At 47.3% G+C, this 19,087-nt stretch overlaps 1 protein-coding gene and 1 long non-coding RNA gene across 9 annotated transcripts in view; one reads left to right on the top strand and one right to left on the bottom strand.

The window, feature by feature from the left end:
• Positions 1-1,305: 1,305 nt before the first annotated feature.
• The window catches only part of FLI1 (Fli-1 proto-oncogene, ETS transcription factor), an 89,561-nt gene continuing 71,779 nt past the window's right edge, over positions 1,306-19,087 (top strand). The window contains exons 1-2 of one of the 8 annotated variants that reach the window (XM_050715090.1): positions 1,306-1,664; positions 3,544-3,652. In XM_050715090.1, coding sequence (XP_050571047.1) covers positions 3,587-3,652 — 66 coding nt within the window. In that variant the 5' untranslated portion in view covers positions 1,306-1,664; positions 3,544-3,586. Of the gene's footprint in view, positions 1,665-2,336; positions 2,614-3,543; positions 3,653-12,611; positions 12,702-13,830; positions 14,319-19,087 lie in introns of those variants that run through there. The other 7 variants (XM_050715092.1, XM_050715091.1, XM_050715089.1 and 4 more) reach the window with 7 other exon arrangements.
• LOC118252403 (uncharacterized) lies at positions 8,240-14,966 on the bottom strand. Its single transcript, XR_004780125.2, has 3 exons — positions 14,820-14,966; positions 9,757-9,975; positions 8,240-9,084 (listed from the first exon to the last, which is right to left on the bottom strand). It is a non-coding gene; the product is annotated as an uncharacterized LOC118252403 (long non-coding RNA).

Raw genomic sequence — 19,087 nt, forward strand, 5'->3', positions numbered from 1 at the left:
CTCTTCAGCGACGTGTTTTTTGTAATTCACACGTGGAAACGTGAGAAAAGAATGAAAAATGACTTTGAGATGTGATCTGATTCGGTCGCTAGCTAGCTCGGTTGTGAGCGGGTAGAGAGGTGTTCGCATCCCCGCCGAATAATGAGGTTAAGGCTTGCAAACGGCGTTTTTAACCCTGATGGATGCGACTTTTGAAAGCCATTAACAAATGACAACGCTGATTGTTTCGGTCCCCGAGGGAGCCGTGCCTGCTGCACGCCTCGCGCGTCCCCCGCCGCTTTGGTTTTCCCTTCCCTCGGAAGTTATCTTCCCGAGATCTTCCTCCTAAAATCCCTGGCTCTTACCTTGCCTAGGAAACTCCCTCGCGTAACAAAAACAACAACAACAATAATAACAAAGAATCCGAAGAATTTCTATATTAAAAAAGTGGCTCTGGCGAGGTCCCTGGTCACTAGGTACAGGTCTGAGTCTGTTTTCCTTGGAAATTGGGAGGAATGCTAAACGCCTCGTCTACCAGCGAGTAAATTGTGTGCGGAGCTCTAGGCACGGCTCCCAGGTTGCCCTTTCACCCCTTCACTTTATATGTTCCTCTTATTAAGGAGAAAAATGTTTCAATATGTTGGAATTTGGGGCAAAGCCGGGAAGGAGAGAAAGAGACTAGAGAGTGGAAGGACATTTTCCAAATAGTTTTGGTAACCCTTCTGAGGGTTACATTTAAAACTGATGTCGTACGAAAATCCCTGGAAGTTTCTCCCCACGTTAGTGCAAAATATTATCTGCTAACCCTCCCGAGATGGCAATGTGCACCAGAAGCGTGACACCGCTGGGAAAAAGTATCCCTGACTTGAAGACGGTTTTCCTTCTCCTCCCTAAACGTGTGACTATTTGATAAATATCGTTAAGCAGCTAGAAGGGTCTGGAGCTTTCGCCTTGAAGAGAGAAAGGCTGAATTCTTGATCTTGAGAGAGTAGGCTTGAGACGATTTCAACTCGCTTATCCAGCCCTGTGCATCTGCGAGCTCGGTGGATGTGGTCTGTAGTATTTTCAGTTTTGCTTCAGAGGGAAACGGGTTAACTATTTTCAAGGTAAGAGTCAGAAAAAAAAGCCCAAAGTAAGGAACGATGATTTTAAAACGGATATTTGAAACTTCCTTATTTTAAAAGGGGATTTAAAGTAGCACTTGAGCTCCACTCAGCGTCTCTTTTCGGCTTGACTCCTCAGCAATATTTTTTTAAGAAAGTTGTGAATTTTTTTCCCTTTTTTTTTTTTCCTTCTTTAAAGTTGCAAGTAGCGCCAGACAGGCTCATTGGGCGAAGATGTCACATAGCCGTGATTAATCTGAGGGAGCAGCTGAAATATTGATAAGGGGAAAACGGAAATCAAATGAAAAGTAGAGGGCACAGAAGAGAGGGAAAGGAAAGCACGTCCTGGAGCTGCGAGCACTGCAGAAGCCCCCTGAGGAAATGCCTGGTTGATGCAGCCTGTCTGGATGGGCTGGGAATTTTAACTTCAGCGCTGCTTTGGATCTAACAAGTTTAATCTCTCCTTTGCAAAACTGCAGCGGCAGGGTAGTAATCCACAGCTGGTGGGGAGTTTTATTTTTGGTCTCAACCTGGATCTTTACAAACTGGTCTGCCACTGGTTGAGGGGAAAGGGTAAAAAAGGTGAGTCATTTAAATCCTAGTAATAAGAATAAGCGAGAGGTGAATCTAAAAGTGCTTTGAGGCCCTTTTATATTTCGGCTGATGCTGGCAGGGCAATGTGATTGATAAATAATCCACAGCAGACTTCTTAAGCCTGGTTCCAAATATGCAGATGCATTTATTTATATGAACATGCGTAATTATAAGAGGGAGGTAACCGGGGTGGGGGAGCGATAATCAGGGGCAAAGAGGGGAGCAGGGGAACTCGATATGTGAATCCTTGACCCTAGAAAATTTACTGGCTAAGGAAAATTACCTTGTCCCTCAACTCTGTCTACCCCCACCCCCCGTTGCAAGTTCAGAAGCAAAAGAAACTGGAATGTGTTAGGAGAGAGGACGACAGAAAAAAAAAAAAAAAGTACTTATCAGAAACACATTGTCGATTTTATAATCAGCTGCCCTTCTGTGCCAGCTGGCCGCCTAATAAATGCTTTAAAAATCAATAAAAGGGGGATACGTGCAGATAGAGAACTTTTATTTTCCAGAGTTGTTGGGCTGCTTTTTTTGTGTGTGTGTGCGTGTGTTGTTGGTTTTTTTTTTTTATTTATTTATTCCCAACTCCTTTCTGGGTGCTTGTAACTCCCAGATGCTCCATAGCGAGGCACCGGCGGGCACGGGGACGCTTCCCCGGCTGCCGGGCACGGCCGGCAGAGCAGCGGGGCCGCGGCACGGGCAGGGCAGGGCAGAGCCAGGCCCCCGCAGCGTGTCCCGAGCACTGCGAGGCGTGCGGACCGCTCCTGCGCGGCTTCACGCGTGGCTCTGGTCCTGTGGCACAACGCCGGCAGTAAACCGGGGAGAAACCCGTGCCTTCCCCCGCACCCGCCCCGGGAAAACGGGAGCTTCAGAGCAGCAGCACTAACGAGCTGCACGCTAAGGGGGGGGCGTGCTTTTAAACGGTGCACTAATTGCAGTAAGCGAATCGTTTTCTGGCGCTTTCCAAGGGGACTACAGATCCTGAGAGAAGCGGGTAGAAAAAAAAATAGTTGTCAGACCTGTTGGTGGCTACAGATTTATTTTCCCGCACACCGTTAAGTTTTTCACAATTGTTGTCAATCTCTGCATCTCTGTCGTGGTGGCTTGGGGGGCCGGGGGGAGAGGCAAAAAACCTGTTCATCGGGAGATCATCGAGTCTTAGAAATACAGAAAAACAGATGCACCGCGTTGATGCAAGCCTGAGATAAAGCTCCGCTGCGTTTGAGGAACGGCACTATCCAAAACAGAAGGGCTGAGGTTGACAACCCTGGGTTTTTTATTGCTATTTGGAATGATACTTCCGTTCGCTATTTTTTAAATTTATTGTTTAATTATTATTGGTGAGAAAGGTTCTTTAAATCAATGGAGGCCGGCAGGCTAATGGCTCGGAATGGTTTCAATGAGTCACGAAAGGCAACTGCCCTTCATTTAGCCAAGTGAAACCCTTGGATACAAGTCAACAGGGTTAACTAGTCTCGACATGAAAACATGAGTATTTCAGCTGGCTTTTAATTGTTGGCTAAGAAATTCAGTTAATCAAATGTCAAACATTTCCTTCTGCTCTCGTCAAAAGTGAAGAAGGCTCTTTTCCTGAGGGGGTGAAAAACCCAAATGCAAAAACAAACTGTTGTTAAAACGCAGAAATAAAACCCTTCTTTATGAAGTCCTGTCTATTACTTAACATTTAGTTACTGTGGTGGATGTTTTTTCTGTGTCCTTTCTTTAAAGGGTACGCATAAATGCTTGATGACTTTTCTTTAAATTTTATCATTAGCCTTATTTTTAAAACAATGCTTTGTTCTTTTGCTTTCCTTAATATATATATATATATATATGTGATTTTATTTTATTTTTCTTTTCATTTCAGGTCAATTTTAAGACCTTTAAAAATATCTATTAAACAAGTAAGGATGTTTCAGACTGTACCAGACACTTCGTCTTACGTCAAGGTAAGACATGACAGCATCTTTAAACAGGTAATGTCAAAAATTACAATCCTCAAAACTTTGTAATCATTTGTATTAGTTGAAAGTCTCATTCCCATTCTCACTGAACTTAGCAGAAAAAACAAAGATCTTTTATCTTCTGTGGGAGAGGGGTTAGTGTCTGAAGTATCACAGTTATAGTTCTGGAAATATGCAGGGCTGAGTCAAAAGCTGAATCATCAGGAAGCAACAATATGTTAAAGTGGTCTTGCCTTTTATAAAGCATTGATGCTTGGTTTGGTGGATTATACTGTAACTGCTATTATAGTGAGAGTGTCCTGAATTACATTATAGTAGTGGTTTCTTACTCTGAAGCCAGTATGATAGCAGTGGCTTGCTACCAATATTATATCATAGTGGTTTCTTAAATTGGTTTCCAATTTTCTGATTTCCTAGATACCACTGAGTTTTGAACCAAAGCTAAATTTCATTTAATATCTGTCTATTCCTCTGCTGTGCCAGCCGCTGAATTCAATATGCAAGATGATACGAAACGTTCTGGTTTTGAAAGGTACATTTCTAAATGGATTTAGAGGGGGAAAAATATTTAATGAGTTGAAGCAAAACATCTCTTTCAGTTACTGAAGAAATGAATTGTCACGCCTTGTAATTCTGGCATTTCTTCCACAATATTACTTATGTTTTTCCTTGAGCAATTCTTCCATGCCATTCAGTAGGCAAATTGACTTCAATTGGTTTTACTGGTGATGGCTAATGCCAGATACTACTAGATGTTGCACTCTGAATAGCTGATCATCTATGTACATTTTCTTAATTAAAAAGTGAATCTTAGAATGTATTTCAATGTGCCGCTTCTGCCTCTTTCATAAGATTAAAACAAATTCCAAAGAAGAGTTGGCACAGCCTTGTCCCTCTATAACTCAATTGAGTGCTATATTATATTTGACATCATATAGTTTTTTTTCCACAACAGTTCCCAAGAATGTAAATAAACCAAGCCTGGGACATCTGGGTTACACGTTTAAGGCAAACCCTGCATGCAACAGCACTTAGAGAAAATCTAAAACACAAGCCTCTTCTCTCCCAGGCTGAAGAAACACAGAAGGGTGTTAACTAGAGCTGGGTGGATAATTTGTAATGAATAATTTATTACAGGAATTCTCTCTCTGTCTCTCTTCTTTTCCCTTAGTCAATGATCCATGCGCCGATTGTGATTTTCATGTACATACACATTATTGGAAGTGATTCACTGAATGATTTCTGTATATAATCCCTAGGCCACAGCTCATTTTGTGGGCAGTTTGTTAGAGGTATTAGTATTGGAAATGCAAGCTTGGTGGGAGGGCTCCCAGGTCAAGTGGAATTACTTGTGTTCCCTGATCAAGTGAACTTGTGCAGCTCTCTGGACCAGGTTTCTGTAGGGAATTCTACTGGGAATGGTCAAGATTCCAGATTCAGTTAATATCCCCCAAAATCACACTCATAGCTCAGTGTTTCAAGGAATGTTGATGATTTAATTTTGTTTATTGAATTCACGTAGCTTTGGACCAGATTCCAGAAGAATATAAACTCTGTGGAAAATAAATGAAATTAAAGTCTCATGAAAGCAAATTCACTAAAAGTTCAAGTAAAGAAATAAGTTATGCAGTCTGTGCCTGGCTTTAGCAATAATTTCTCTTTGGAGTTCCTATGTGTGGGAAATGATCTTAGATGTGTTCTGTTTACAATGAAGAGATGAAGGCTTTTTGACATCCTATATTATGGTATCATTGCCTTTTGTTGTGAGGCTAGATCCAGCTGCTGCTGCAGTTAGTAGCAAGATTCCTTTTGAATTAAGTGGAACCAAGATTGCAGGCCTAAATAATTTAACATTCCAATGGGATTGAGTGAGTCAGTCCGTAACTGCATCAGGATAGCCTTCTCAGTAAGTATAATCCTCCAGGCAAAGTGCTTGGACAAAGTTCTCTTCATGTATGTGTTTTATCTACCAGGAAGAACTTGTATGGCTGGACATACATCCAGCGTTTCAGCAAGTGGAGGGATAAGTGAACTGTGTGATGCTGAACTCTGCCTTTTATTACAACCCTTCATCAGCTGCCATTACTTTGGGCAAGGGCCTTGTCTTTGGTATTTTGCCTGTAAAGCTTCATTCACACCAATGTCAATGGGGAATTGACTTGTTCCTCTGCTTAAAAAACTCAGCAGGATTTTGACAGAAGTCTCTTAGGACTGATCCAAAGTCCTCTGAAGACAAAGGAGATACCTCCCACAGACTTAGAGTTGGGCAGTTCAATACCAGTGGTGCAAAAAGGTACCTTAAGGTCAGTGAGGTTGTTCTTAAAAGTTAGGAGATGCTTAAATACGGGAGAATTGGAGCCTTAAAAACACGGGTCAGGTTGATCTCTGGCTCCTCTGAATTTGGTGACAGTTTCCACAGACTCCAGTGCACTCAGGGCACACACAACAATTCTGTGACTGGCTTACTTGCCGAAGAGGCAGGACTGCCTAATGATTGAGGCAGACAGTCAGGAAACATGGGTGCGGATACAACCCTGCTGGGGTGGGCTTGGTGTTCCTGAGCAAGGCACTCCAACTCTTTGTTCCTCAATTTCTCCATCTTTAAAGTGTGGATGAAAGTGCTGTGTAAGAAGGAGGCACAGTTCAGTTTATAGACAGCACTTGGCTTCTCTCTCCTGCTTCCCCTCGCTCATCTTTGACAATTTGACAAGTCACGGTGAGCAAGAAGTTTAAAAAGTGAGAGGTTATGTTCCAAATCCTCCTCTTTTCCCATTTTCTTTTATATTTTTTTTTCCATGTCATTCCATCTACTGAGGGGAAGAAAAAAAAAACAACACATATTTGCTTGTCTCGTGGGAGGTATGGACTCAGTATTTATTTATGAATTCCATGGAATCCCAGCTCATGACATGGTACCTCCATCCTCCAGAAGAAAATCACAATTGGGATCAGTGTCTTGTATAAAATGTCTTTAACAAGTGTATAATACATACATATAAGTGTTATGTTTATTCCGTGCCTTGTGCAGAAGAATGCCTCCTCTCTGTATGTTGCGGATGAGAGGGGGTTGCTAGCAGGGTGTTCTCCAGAAGGCCTAGGAGGAACAAATCTGCTGTCGTACCCCTGAGGTACAAAACAGCCTATGACTACCATCAGGTCACAATTTTCCTCACCATGGCTTTCAAAATGCAAAAGTGTGAGGTAGGGCAAGGACGCTGGAGGAGGAAGAGGTTCTGAATTTTAAAATGGTTTAACAGGGATGGTTTGTGTTGAGTCATACTGGCAATGTTCAGCTTGCCAGTGTTGTAACCTTGATTTACATCACAGGACACGTGGGTCTCCATCTACAGCACTGTTAAAAGATCCTGTGTAACTTCATGACAGCACTACTCATTCTCTCTTGTATCCCTTCTTGTATGGGCCTTAACACAATAGGGGAGTAGAAAATCATAAGTATAAAATTATTTATGATCATTTATGATTACTCATTTGTTGTACATCATAGATAAATTGTTTCTGTTCCTTAAGCCATTATGGGACTTACTGATCTGCAAATAGTTAATAATTTACAGTATATCAGAGGGTGCTAATCTCATCTAAACATGAGTATTTGACTTTAGAGAATGAAACATGTAATATAAGTGGGAAATTTAAATTTTGAAAGACAGCACTGGGATCCTGACTGCAAGGGTATGGAAAGAGTTAGGACTATAAGCAAAGCAACATGACCTCTGCATGCTGCATTTTTAATTATTACCACTGCCACAAGCTACTCTGGGCCACAGCAGTCTTGACTCTCCTCCTGTGCTGCTGCCTGTGCTTTAATACGTGAGTAAAGACAGTGCAAGAATAATTTGGGGAGTCTTATTCTGTCGCTTTTCTTTCGCTCTCGGGCGACATCCAAACCCTTCTCCCCTCCTGGCGTGGAGAAGTCGCTGCCTCTGCTGTCGGTGCCCCAGCGCTCAGAGCTCCGCGGCCGAGGGGACCCCCGGTTCCTGCCAGGCGCTGCCCGTGGGGACAGGGAAAGGCGAAGAAGTCATAGAAGAGGGCGTTAGGGGTCCCTCCTCTTCTTGAATGTCTGCAAAGTGTTGCTGGGGTGCGGGAATCCCTCTTCTCGCCCTCTTCACCTGCAAGACTCCCCCTTCCCCAGAGCTACCGCATCAGCGCCTCCTCCTTTCATGCTCTCCTTTCCAGCCTTCCCCTTCCAAGGTGAACCTTGCTAGGGGTGATTTTTCCCTGGGGTGTCCCGCATTAAAACACTGGATTCCCTTTGGCTGACCTGTGCAGAAAATGGTCTTCGGGCAGACCTCTGAACGGGAACGAAGACGGTCTTTTGTCCAGCCTCACAGAGATGGGAAGAAGGAACCATCGTGCAAGCGCAGGACTTCTCGCTTTAAAAATGGATTTCATGCAGCCATAATGTTTGTGGTACCGTACAAAGAAGCATATTCACGAAGGCAAAATGGTCTGGGTGGCTGGAAACAATATTTGGTTTGTTCTTGCTTTCCCTCTGCCTGGAAAGTTTACAGAAGCCCTAAAGAATTTTTTTTATTTTTTTTTTTTAAGGACAAAACATCAGGATTTTCTTTGGAGAGGGCAATGCGAAGGCCACTGACAAACCCTGACACGGCCGCGCTTTCTCTCCTACTGAAACAGTAGCAGCCAGAGGGCTGCTCCGGGCACAGGTTGCAAGGAAAGAATCCCCCAGTATTTCGTGGGTGGATTTTTTTTTTTTATTTTTATTTTTTCCCCAGCAGAAATCTCGCGGCGGGGAGGATGCCTGATGCCTAACGGAGGGAAAGGCACTGCAGAGGGACTCGTGCAGGGAGCGAGCTGCGTCCCACAGGTGCCCGGGGATGCGTGGATGCTGGAGGGGTGGCTGCGGGCAGAAACCCGCAGCACACCTTTAAGAACAGCTGGAGAGCTGAGCCTCGCAGAGCAGGGGAAAGCAGAGACTTGACGGGCTGTTTTTCTTCCAGCTCAGGTAGTTTTGTCCCTGCCGAGGGGATCCTTACCCGTTCCTGCTTCCTTTCTTTGCAGTTCCAGCTTGACGTCCAGCCTGACGCTGCCGTCAGCTCTTACGTCTTGCTCACCCCGAGTGATGATTAATCCGCGCGTACACCGAATCGTTCTCCTTTTTTGAGGCAGAAACGCCGTTAAGTTGTTAGACTTTAGCAAGTCTTTGATTAATGCGTCCTGACAACTCGCTGCTTAAGGATTTAGCTCTTGTTTGCACCCGCCTCGCTGCTTTAAAGGGAAAAAAACCCTTCCATTTCCCGGTGCCCGGCAAATCCTGCCCGACTTTTACCTGTGGTGAAGGCAAGCTCCGCGTGGGCAGGACTGGCATTGTTTCTTCCCCTCTCTGCCCTCAAGACACGGTTGGATTGAAGTCGAAAGGTGGGAGAAACGTCGTTTCTCCTGGAAATGTAGCACGTTGCGCCTTTCTAAAACAAACCAGGCTGTCGGGCTCAGGGGACAAGATTTTACGCTCGGTGACTCCCGCCCCGCCAGACACCAGCATTCGAGCAGCCGCCCCCCTCCAGCTCTGTGACCTCCTAATGGCTCCGTTCTTTCACAATTTACAGCAAAACGCCCCCCACCAATATTCTGGGTCCAGTGGATTTTGTATTCCAGCCTTTCGTGTGATTTCCCAACCCCGTGTTTAGAAAGAATGGGGAGGTGTGGAGGGAAAGGGGAGCAAAACGAGAAGAAAAAGAAAGTGAATGCTAAGGGGGGAAAATGCTTTAAATCTTTCCTGCAAATCTCCAAATATATGAAGTCTGAGGAACAAATTCAAAGCAGGCACGGATGCCTGAAGAGAAGTTAGAAATATTCTGTTCCATTCAAGCGCATCAAGGGTCTAGCTGAAGTCTTGTTTGGCTAAGGTCAGACGAGACTGGGTTCTCCAATAAAAATAAATCTCAAATTAATTATGGCCTCAAGCGAGGGGCCAGACGTTTGGAGCTAGTGCACTGCCGTCTGTTTTTTTGGCCTTCAGTATTTTTGTTTTTTTGTGCTTAGCTTTTCAATAATTGCGGGATGGGGGAGGAAGGGAGGGCGGGGGCTGTTTTACTGGGACATGGAGCTCAAATAAAACTAGCCAGGACACTGCTTACCCACTCTCCGCGTAATTGCGATGCAGCTTCAAAGCTACTGCATCTTCTCCACGCTGCTTTTAAGACATTATGTTTTACTTAGCGCTGATTAGCAGTGAATAACTTTCCGGCGTCAAGTTCCCAAATCCCATGGGCTGTTGCTGTGGACCAAGAGGCAGCAGGGACCCGATCCTTCACTTGTAGGGCTGGAAAACTACTGATTCCTCTTTATTGCTGTAGCTGAGAAGCAGAGGTTTGCCCAATTAGTTTAGTTTAAAGTGGGATTCGTTTCTGGGGATCAAATCCCAGGGCTGTAGTTTGGGCTTTTTGCTTGTAAGAATGTGGGTTTAGAAAATAAACAAAACACGTTGCGTTTTTCATTCTGCAATGCAGTCGGTGCCAGAGGAAACTCAGACCAGGAAACTTTAAACGTTCGCTGAAGCCGGTGGAGACTTTCCCTCTGGTACAGACTGCAGCGGGACAGGCGCTGGCCTCTGCTCCGGGCGAAGGAGGAGGGTAAACACCGTGACTACATTTATAGAGGACGGTATATATGGAAAGGTTTATATATATCCGATATACCTAGCGCAAGGAATGTCAGTACACGTAGGGAGAAGTTGGGTTAAAAAAAAAAAAAAAAAAAAGAGGATCCCGTCCCGACTTTGCAGTGACCAAGGCCGGGCGTGGAACTGGATCCTGGGGCTCCCCTCTGTGACCCCCGGCTGGGACGAGCGGGCCCAGCTGATGCTGCTGGGGAAGGAGGGCGAAACAAGCCACCCCCTTCCCCTCCTCCGAAAAGAATATTTCTAACCTGCAGCTGAGGCCCGAGAAGGTTTTCGTTATGCCTGTTCCTACGGAATAACTAGGTTTTAACTCGAAAATGACGAGCACTAATCCCGCGTGAATTATAGGCAGAAAATGCGCATCCCTGAGGTTATGTACTCCCGTGAAAGACCGGCAGTGAACTACACGGAGGGGTTAACTCCTTTGATACTGGATGTGAGATAGCCTTGGCTCCCTCCGGTGTGGCCTTATTAATTTCAGTGGGATCTCACCAAACCCGGCGTTTTTCACCTTCTCTGCGTGAGGCTGCAGTCGCCATAACTCAATTATAAGGACGAAGAGAGGAGGTGGGGGCATGCCAAGCGCTTGAGATCAGTACCGAAACAATTAAAAACTCCGGATGAGAATTTCGTTTCATTCATAAGCGCAGTTAAAAAATAATAATCGAGGAGCAACTGATTTCTACCAGCCTGTCCCAATGTAAGCATTTGAAATCTTCCGTGGTTGCCAAGATCAAATGGTTTTCCAGATGTCTGGTGGTAACCACATTAAACGGCTCACAATTCCTTTGCTGTACATACACATGCATCCAAAAGCGGAGCATCAGCTGCATCGCCCCGCCAGGTCCCGCTCGCCCGGCTTTGCTCCCCGGCAGTCGCCGGGCGATCACCGAGCGTGGTTCAGAGCCTGGCGCACGGAGTTTTATTTTAGGAATATCGCAGCCTTTCCCCAAAATTTTGAGATAACCTCGAGGTTTTTTGTTTTGTTCTGTTTTTAAAGGGGGTGGGAGATGAAGCAAAGGCTCTGTCGTTACATTATTTGGGAGGCAAATAGCAGATTGTTCAGCCTGTCTGTTACAGCGTTCAGCCACTTCGCTCGCCACCTGATGTCTTGGACTTTTCACAAATCTTTTGTGAGACCAAACGCAAGAGGTAAAGCAGGGAACACCCCGATGGGTCCAGTCTAGGTGACCCAACGGGCTTCATTCTGAGGCATCCTCAGACATGCAAAATAGGTCCCTGGGGGTCCTGGTGCCCGCCTGGCAATAAAATGCGGAGTCGGGCTCCTAAAATACCCCTAGGTGGGACGGAGGGGTCTGCCCGACATCCGCCGCTCTCTGGGAGCACCGGGAGCGACGGCGGGCGCTGCGCTGGGTCCCACAGCGGGCGGTGGGAGGCAGGACGCCGGGCTCCCCCCCGACCCCGCACCTCCAGGGGGTTTCTGGCTGCGGCTCTCAGCTCCCCGCCTCTCCCAGCCCGAGCGAGACCCGCCGGGCGCGCAGCCCACGAACAAAACGCCCCGCGAGGTCCGTGGAGGACGGAGGCTCCTTTCCACGGTGTTTCCCCCCAGCCTTTCGCGGTCAGGATCCTCAGCCTGTCCTTTCCCTCACCCCCAGCCCTGTTGTTTTTCGGGGCTGGTGGAGAGCGCTGTCTAGAGAGGAAACCATTTGGGTTTTGAAAGGATGCGTTTCACTCTTCCCTTTAACCTCTTGCTTTTCTGGTTGCTGCAGCCATGTGGTGAGGCTGAAGGGGGAGTGGAGAAGAGAGTGGCTGCGGGGGGGAGAGAGCGGGGAGGGAAAGAGAGAAAGAGTAACGGGGACAGCAAAGGGTTAAGCGTGATTTCTTTTAATTGAACTCCAGTTCTTGTGGCCCTAGGCAAGGGGGGACCTGACCCCGCTAGCAGCATCCAGATGTGCTGCTCCCCGGGGACCCCGCGCAGCCCCCTGCCTTGTGAACCGGCGGGGGAGGAGCGGGGGGGCCCGGGCTGTCCCCTCTGCCCCCCTCTGCCTTCACCTCCCGGCTGCAGGCGGCCTCAGTCGCTGGCAAGCAGCAAGCCGAAAGCTCCAGGTCTGGTCACGTTCAGCCCCGTGTCTGCATCTGAACTCCCAAATTGTAGCTGAATTGATGAGGCTAATTTCGGAGGAGGGGGGAGGGCGGGGAGGGAGGGGCAAGGGGAATCTACGGCTCTCTCCTGCCAGCTTCGGGCTTGGAGAAATAAAGTATTAATAAGGCATCTCTGCCGCAGCCGAGTAGAAACACTAGTGGCATTATTGCATTTCCCTTTTGGAAGGGGCGGGTGCAGAATAACTTTGGATATAATTTTGATTGCCCCCCACCCCGCCCCGTGGTTGGACTAAAGACGGGGGGAAACAAAAAGCCTGGACACAACCGGCACTGGACAAGGTAATGCTCTCCACCGAGAGATCTGACGTTCAGGAGTGCCCTCCTGCCTTGACACTTTCTTTCTTGGCTTCACCCTCCCTATTTTACACCCTCTGCGCTTCTCCTCGGGCTGCAGCGGTTTGCAGAAGTGGGGAATAAAGGACGCCCAGAGCGTCGCATGATGTGTTCCGCTGCTCGCTGCTTGTTATTTTTGCAGGGGGGGAAGTGGAGCTGGACAGGCGCGTATTGTCTCCTTTCCTCGGGTCCTTGGGAGGGTTTCAGCCTTGTCCGGAAAAAGGAAAGCGCGTTTCTTTTCTGGCGATCGCTCCCGTTTGAATGAAAGGCAGAATCGCACGTCAGGGCTCACCAGGTCGAAAAAGAGATTTAAAGGCTGGTGTGTTGGGTCGGTTTTACTGCAGTGCCCATTCTGACACGAAATTTCAGGTGTTCTGACAATTAATGCGATTTTTTGACATTTTTTTTAGCTGCTTCTTCTTCTTCTTCTGTTTTTTCTTGTCTGACTGGGGTTTTAACAGCTTACCAAGGAACTGGTGTTGAGAGAGGAGGCTGGAAAAGGTGCTCCCAGCCCCCGAAATAAATGGATGGGGACCCGTTGATCTGAGGTCTGTGTAATTAGCAGCCCGATATCCCAGCCGTGAGATGACTGAGAGTGAAGGGGACAGGGGTGAAAGTGGACAAGAGCTTCCACTTTCCTGCAGCCCCATTTCCAGCGTGGCTTTAATTGCTGGAGTCATTTGTCTGTCCTGCATTACTGCACTCACCGCTCCTTTCTGGCAGGAGCGGACCCCGGCTCAGGCTCCCTCCTGCGAGCCCTGCTTGGGGCGGGCGTGAAGAGGGGCCACGTTACGTTTTAAATACCTTTTAATCGTCAGGCTTTTCTTTATATTTCTTTCTCTCTCTCTCTCTCTCTCTTTTTTTTTTTTTCCCCTCTCTCCCTGCGTGCCCCGACTGAATTGTATTTACGGTTTTCTTCCCTTCGTTTTTGCCTGTGACTGGAAAACGCATTAATAAAAAAATCTGTGGGAAGAGACGGAAATTCAGTGAGTCAGGCTACAGCTGCTCCAGCCAAAAGAAAAAAAAATGGCAAAAAACATGTTAAACTAAACTGTGGGATGACACAGTGCTCGCTAATACGGGCTGGGGTGCAAGGCAAGGTCTCCGTCGAGCTGGCTGCGCTAGCGACAAACAAGAGCTGACAGAGGTAGCTATTGTTCTGCCCCTTCTTATCTAAATGGAGCAAATATCCTGTATGTAAAATATATATATATTTTGATCAAGAAGGCAGGACCAGCGGAGAGACGAAAGTTTCCTCCTCGAGTGACTTCACTTCCCAAAATTAGCAGAAAAAAACGTTTCATCCGGTTAACTGTCTCTTTTTCGCTCTGCTGCAACAACCAAAGTTAAAAAAAGAGAGGCAGAGAGAGCGAGGGAGGGAGAGGGAGAGAGCCGGAGAGGGGATAAGCGGAGGAAAGTAAAATCACTGGGAGGACACAGAAAAGTGAAAGAGGGAGAAGAATAACGGCTTCAGGAGGCTTCGGTTGCAGGCTAAACCGGGTCAATGTGTGGAATATTGCTGGTCCCGGCTGGAAGTTATTCTAGATGGACGGCACTATTAAGGTAAGGGCAGCAGGGGCTGGGGGGCCAGGGGCCGGCTCCGGCTGGGCCCCCTCCTCCCGCTCTGCCGGCCGGGGCTCTCCCACCCTCCCGGGGCTCTCCCACCCTCCCCTCCCTCCCCTCCGTCCCCTCCCCGGGGCTCGGGGGCTCCGCGGCGGGGCTCGGAGGGCCCCCGGGAGCTGCCCGGCTCGGCGGACCGGCAGTGACAGCTCCCGGCCGCGGGCTGCCAGCCCCCGGGGCCGCCGGGCGCCGCCAGGGGGGCGGCTGGGGCCGGCGGGGCTCGGAGCTGCCTGCCCCTGGCGGTTCCATGTCAGCCGGCTCCGATTTCCTCGCCTGGCCCTGCCCGAAGCGCGCTGCTGGGTCTGCTGGTGCGTTGCCTCTGGCAGTTTTGGGGGGAGAGCGAGAGACCGGGCGGTTTGGAGGGGAAACATCACCCTAGCTTGGGGCGAGGCAGCGGGAAGGGGAAGCAAAGAGTGTGGCAAAAAAACCACGAACATAACCAACCTCTGGTGGCCTTGAGCAAGCGAGGACTCTGCTGGGACGCTGCTGAGAATGGTTCCCCCTCCCTTTACCCCCACCAAACCGGCTGGTCCTCCAGCCTTTGCAAAGATGAACCCAGCCTTCGCCAAGTCCCTCGAGGTGCCTCGTGCTGTTTCCCAAAGCCCAGGCAGCAGCGGGTACACTTTCTTGCTTTGGGGGACCCTTGTGCAATTCGTACGGGCTCTTCTTGAGGGAGCGCTGTAGTGCAGGGCAGCTCGAACAGAGCAGCCTTGGAGCGAGAGACTCTGTGGGTGTGTTTGGGTTGGAGGATTTCGAAAGATGCCTATCGCCTGGGTGGGGTGTTGATCTCTTCTTAAAAGTTTTTTTTTTTTTTTTTTTTTTTGCTGACCTGGGGAGAAAGAAGCTGCAAACTGGCAGGAACTGAAACTTTCTCCTTTACATTTCAGCTTGTGACAAGTGCACTGTTTGGAAGGGTCTCAAGAGAAGGGGGGAGGGAAGGAGATGGGCAGGAAGAGAAAATGGAAAGAGGAAAGAAAGAGGGAATGAAAGAGGGAAATGTCAGACGGGAGGAGAGGAAGCAGGAACATTGAAAGCACAAAATTTGGGAGGTATGGCAGGAATAAGGCACATCTCCCCTACCACCTCTTCAACTCTGTAGCAAAAGTAACCCGGGCCTCATTCAGGATATGTTTAGTGCACCGCAACCTTCTCTGATTTGTGGAGCCCTAAATATTGCACAGTGAAAGTGCAGAAATTTCCCATCTGCACATTTGCTGCAGTGCACACATGGACCCGCTTTTCTTTGCAGGCCATGAGCCCCCCTGCAGCATCCTCTGAAAGGTGCTGAAGTGTTGCTATGGCCCAGGTAGCCCATGGTGCCTACTGGGAGCTCCTCCTCTCCCCTGTCACCCTGCGTGGCAAAGTGGTGTCGCTGTCACCCCCAGCCCCCTGCTCAGGAGATGAGGAACTGCGACGCCTTGCAGCTAGGCCCGCAGTCATGCTGGGGAGGCTGTGGTGAAAGGAGGAACTCAGCCGCATCCTGGGTCACTGCCCCAGCTCCTGGATCTGCCCGCTGACAGCTGAGCAGCCTTTTGTTGCGTATTGCTGCTTCACTTGTAGTCCAGAAAGCATTTGGCTGTTGGAGCTAAGAGAGGTGGGATCCTGGTACATTGGAGTCTCATCTTGGGGCCACTGAGCAATTCAAGGGTCATCAGCAACTTGCTGCAGGTCCCTGTCTCCTGTTGAGCTCCTCCTGTAACTTACCACTTCTCTGCACTTTGCACAAGTGGTTGAAAGCTCCTGTAGTGCCCTCAGGATTATAGGAGATTTCTTGCAAATTTTCTTGCTGGGGAGGAACGAGCGGTTTCCAGGGAGTGTCAGACCCATGCACTGGCAGATTTGCTGCAGTTTACCACCGAAAGGAAGGGGTTAGGCCACCTTGCCTGACTTCTCTCAGGTGAAGGGCAATGAGAGAGGATGTGGCTTGAGATGCTTCAATGTTTTTAATGTGCTGAGCTCTCTATATAATCTGTGCCTTGGGGTAGATTTGCTAAATTCTAGGACATAGTAAACAAACCTGTACTGTATTCAGGAGACAGCAATTTAGAAGCGATCGTACCCTTCAGGTACCTCTCCTGAAGGCTGTAAGCACCGCTTTCTCTCAAAGCTGTGCACTCTGGTTGGGAAATGATATGGCAGAAAAGATGCACATAGATGACAAAGATGGCAAAAAAAACAGAGGAAAAGGTTCTTTTGTTATTTAGATCAAGAGCACGCTGAGGGGGCAGATGAAATTGTGTGCAGGCGTGGTTCAGAAGTACTTCACCCACGAACTGAAGTATACCTGGCTGTGTAGAAGGCAGTGCTGTGCAGCTCTGATCAGAAATGTTCGAGGGGTACACCTTGCAGCTGATTGCCTTCCTGAGCAGTGTGAACATGACAAGTGACAGTATTTTCTTAAGTCTGTGCAAAACTCTTCCATGGACTAATTGCTTTAATTGAGCCAAGGACTTTTAATTGCACACTTGACCGATGTAGAAGGAGCCTGAGTCCAGTCTACTATAAAAATGCCTCCCTTCACCCTGTAATCCACAGTGCTAGGCCTCTACTTGCCTCTTAATCTTTTTATGCCATTCAGAAAGAGCTTGGATAGCAGACTTTCTGATGGCTGGTGTTGTATAAGTGGCATAATTTAACTATAAAACTGCCCAGTTGCAGGGTGACTTTGTAATAAATGGGTAGTTCTGCTGTAGCCTTGAGCTGTCTTAAGGGCTCACTGCACGCTCATGGGGAAGCAGAGTGCGGCTGGAGGATAGATGTGGTCAGGATGATCCTGGTCTACACTTGCATCCTCTGTGGACACCATGCACAAATGTGAGTTGAAGTTGTCAGGGTTCTTTACCCCACAGCTCAGGGAATGTCATGCACATACAGAGATATTAGGGGGGATCAGCTCCGGACTGTAAGTCTTCTTTCCCCATCATGCCCTGGCTTACGTCATGTCTGGCATTGCTGAGCCAGCGCACCAGCTCCAGAATGTATCTTTATTTCCTCACAAATAGTTATGTATTGCGAGGGGAGTTATTTTAGATCACTTGTTGAGGTGGTGGGAGGCAATTTTTGCTGCATTCTTCAAATAATCTGTTTAATACCTGACATGGGAGTTGGAGTGGCTGGTTTGAAAAGTGACCTCTACAGCGACGCATTAAGGTCTTTTCTGCAGAAAGAAGTGCAGCAGACCTTTATTTTTATTAATTCATTTCCATAGTAATTCCACATTCTGTGAACAACACTTGCAGAAGATGATTAGGAGCCAAAGAAACCGATGACGGTTTATGTTTGGATTAATTTTAAATAATTATAATATTTTTCTTGTATGCCTCCAGACACTTCAAATCACATCTTCTTTGGGTTAACATTCTGCTTTGACTTAATTCACATCGTGTTTTGGGGGTTTGGGTTTTTATTGCCTCAAATTAAATCAAAAAAGGGTACATCTAATGTCAACAAGATGCCCATGCGTGGACTTCCTCACAATAACAAATAGTGTGGTTTCAAACTGGTTTAATTGTTTCAGTTCCACTTTACATGTGGACTATAATTAATTTAAAAAAATAAACTTGCCCAAGCCTAAATGTTAATAATAATTAATAATAATAAATAGAAAAGCACAGTTTGTAACTGCTTCCTTCATACTGTGAAAATATGTTTATCCTTGTGCTCTGGACATAAGAGAGAGACCATCTGAAGGACATTCAGTGAACATTTTGCATTACCGAAGTAGATGACAACTATACTTGTCTCTTTTTCTTTCCATGAGAAGACAACTTATGTGCTGGTGTTGCTATAGCGAAGGGTGGGGTAGGGTTTCTATTGCAATCACTGTTTCTTGTCATTCGTGAACTGTAGGCGTTCGCTCTTGTCCTGAAACTTGGCCATCAAGATCTCGAACTAAGAACATGTTTCCTTTTTGGGCCAGTTTAAATGTCTGTTTTGCCATTTTTAAATTGCCCTGGCTTTGGCCTTTTAGAGATGGCCTTTCCTGGCAACGAGGCATTGACTCGCAGGGCAAGAGTCTCCAGAAGGAAAAAACTCCACACAGATTGTTTGTTCACTGCAGGCTTTCCATGTTGCTGTCCCTCAAAAGCAGTTTTAAAGAAAACCATCTGAAATGTCCAAGGCATAAATTCTTTGTTCCCTGGGGACCAAAGCAGGGTCGCTGCTCAGGTGACATATATATCGCATGATGGCTTCCTAAGACACAGCAGTAAAAAACTGTTAGAAATGTTTGACAATTGGCATATTTTCATAATGCTACTTCTTTTACTGCTTCGTTTTCCCTCAGCAATGTGTGTGCATGCCCTCTGCCTCAGTACGAGCTCGTGATCGTGCCGTCGTGCCGGGTGCTGCCGACTTGAGGTGATCGATACTAACTCCTGTTTGCTACGCGAGTAAAGCACTGGGGAAGTCTTTCCAGAGTCTGTAAACTGAGTAGCTCTGTTGCTCTGTACTAGAATTGTTCCTGTTATGGGAAAGAAGATTAGTCTGAAACAAACCTAATACACAACAAAACAGCACAACTGCTTAGATTTTAGGCACTTCGGGTTTCACTCAGAAGCTTTAAAGAGGTGCTGAGAGCGTCGTAGAGCGTTGTCTCTGCACGACTGTGGATTTTACCCTAACAGGATGTGGTCACTTTGAGTAGTAGCATGCATGTCCTGAGGATTTCATGCTTTTATTTTAGTTATTTATTTTAATTTCGTGATACTCCT

Source organism: Cygnus atratus, chromosome 22 (genome assembly GCF_013377495.2).
Source record: "Cygnus atratus isolate AKBS03 ecotype Queensland, Australia chromosome 22, CAtr_DNAZoo_HiC_assembly, whole genome shotgun sequence".
In the NCBI taxonomy this organism is placed as follows: Eukaryota; Metazoa; Chordata; class Aves; order Anseriformes; family Anatidae; genus Cygnus; species Cygnus atratus.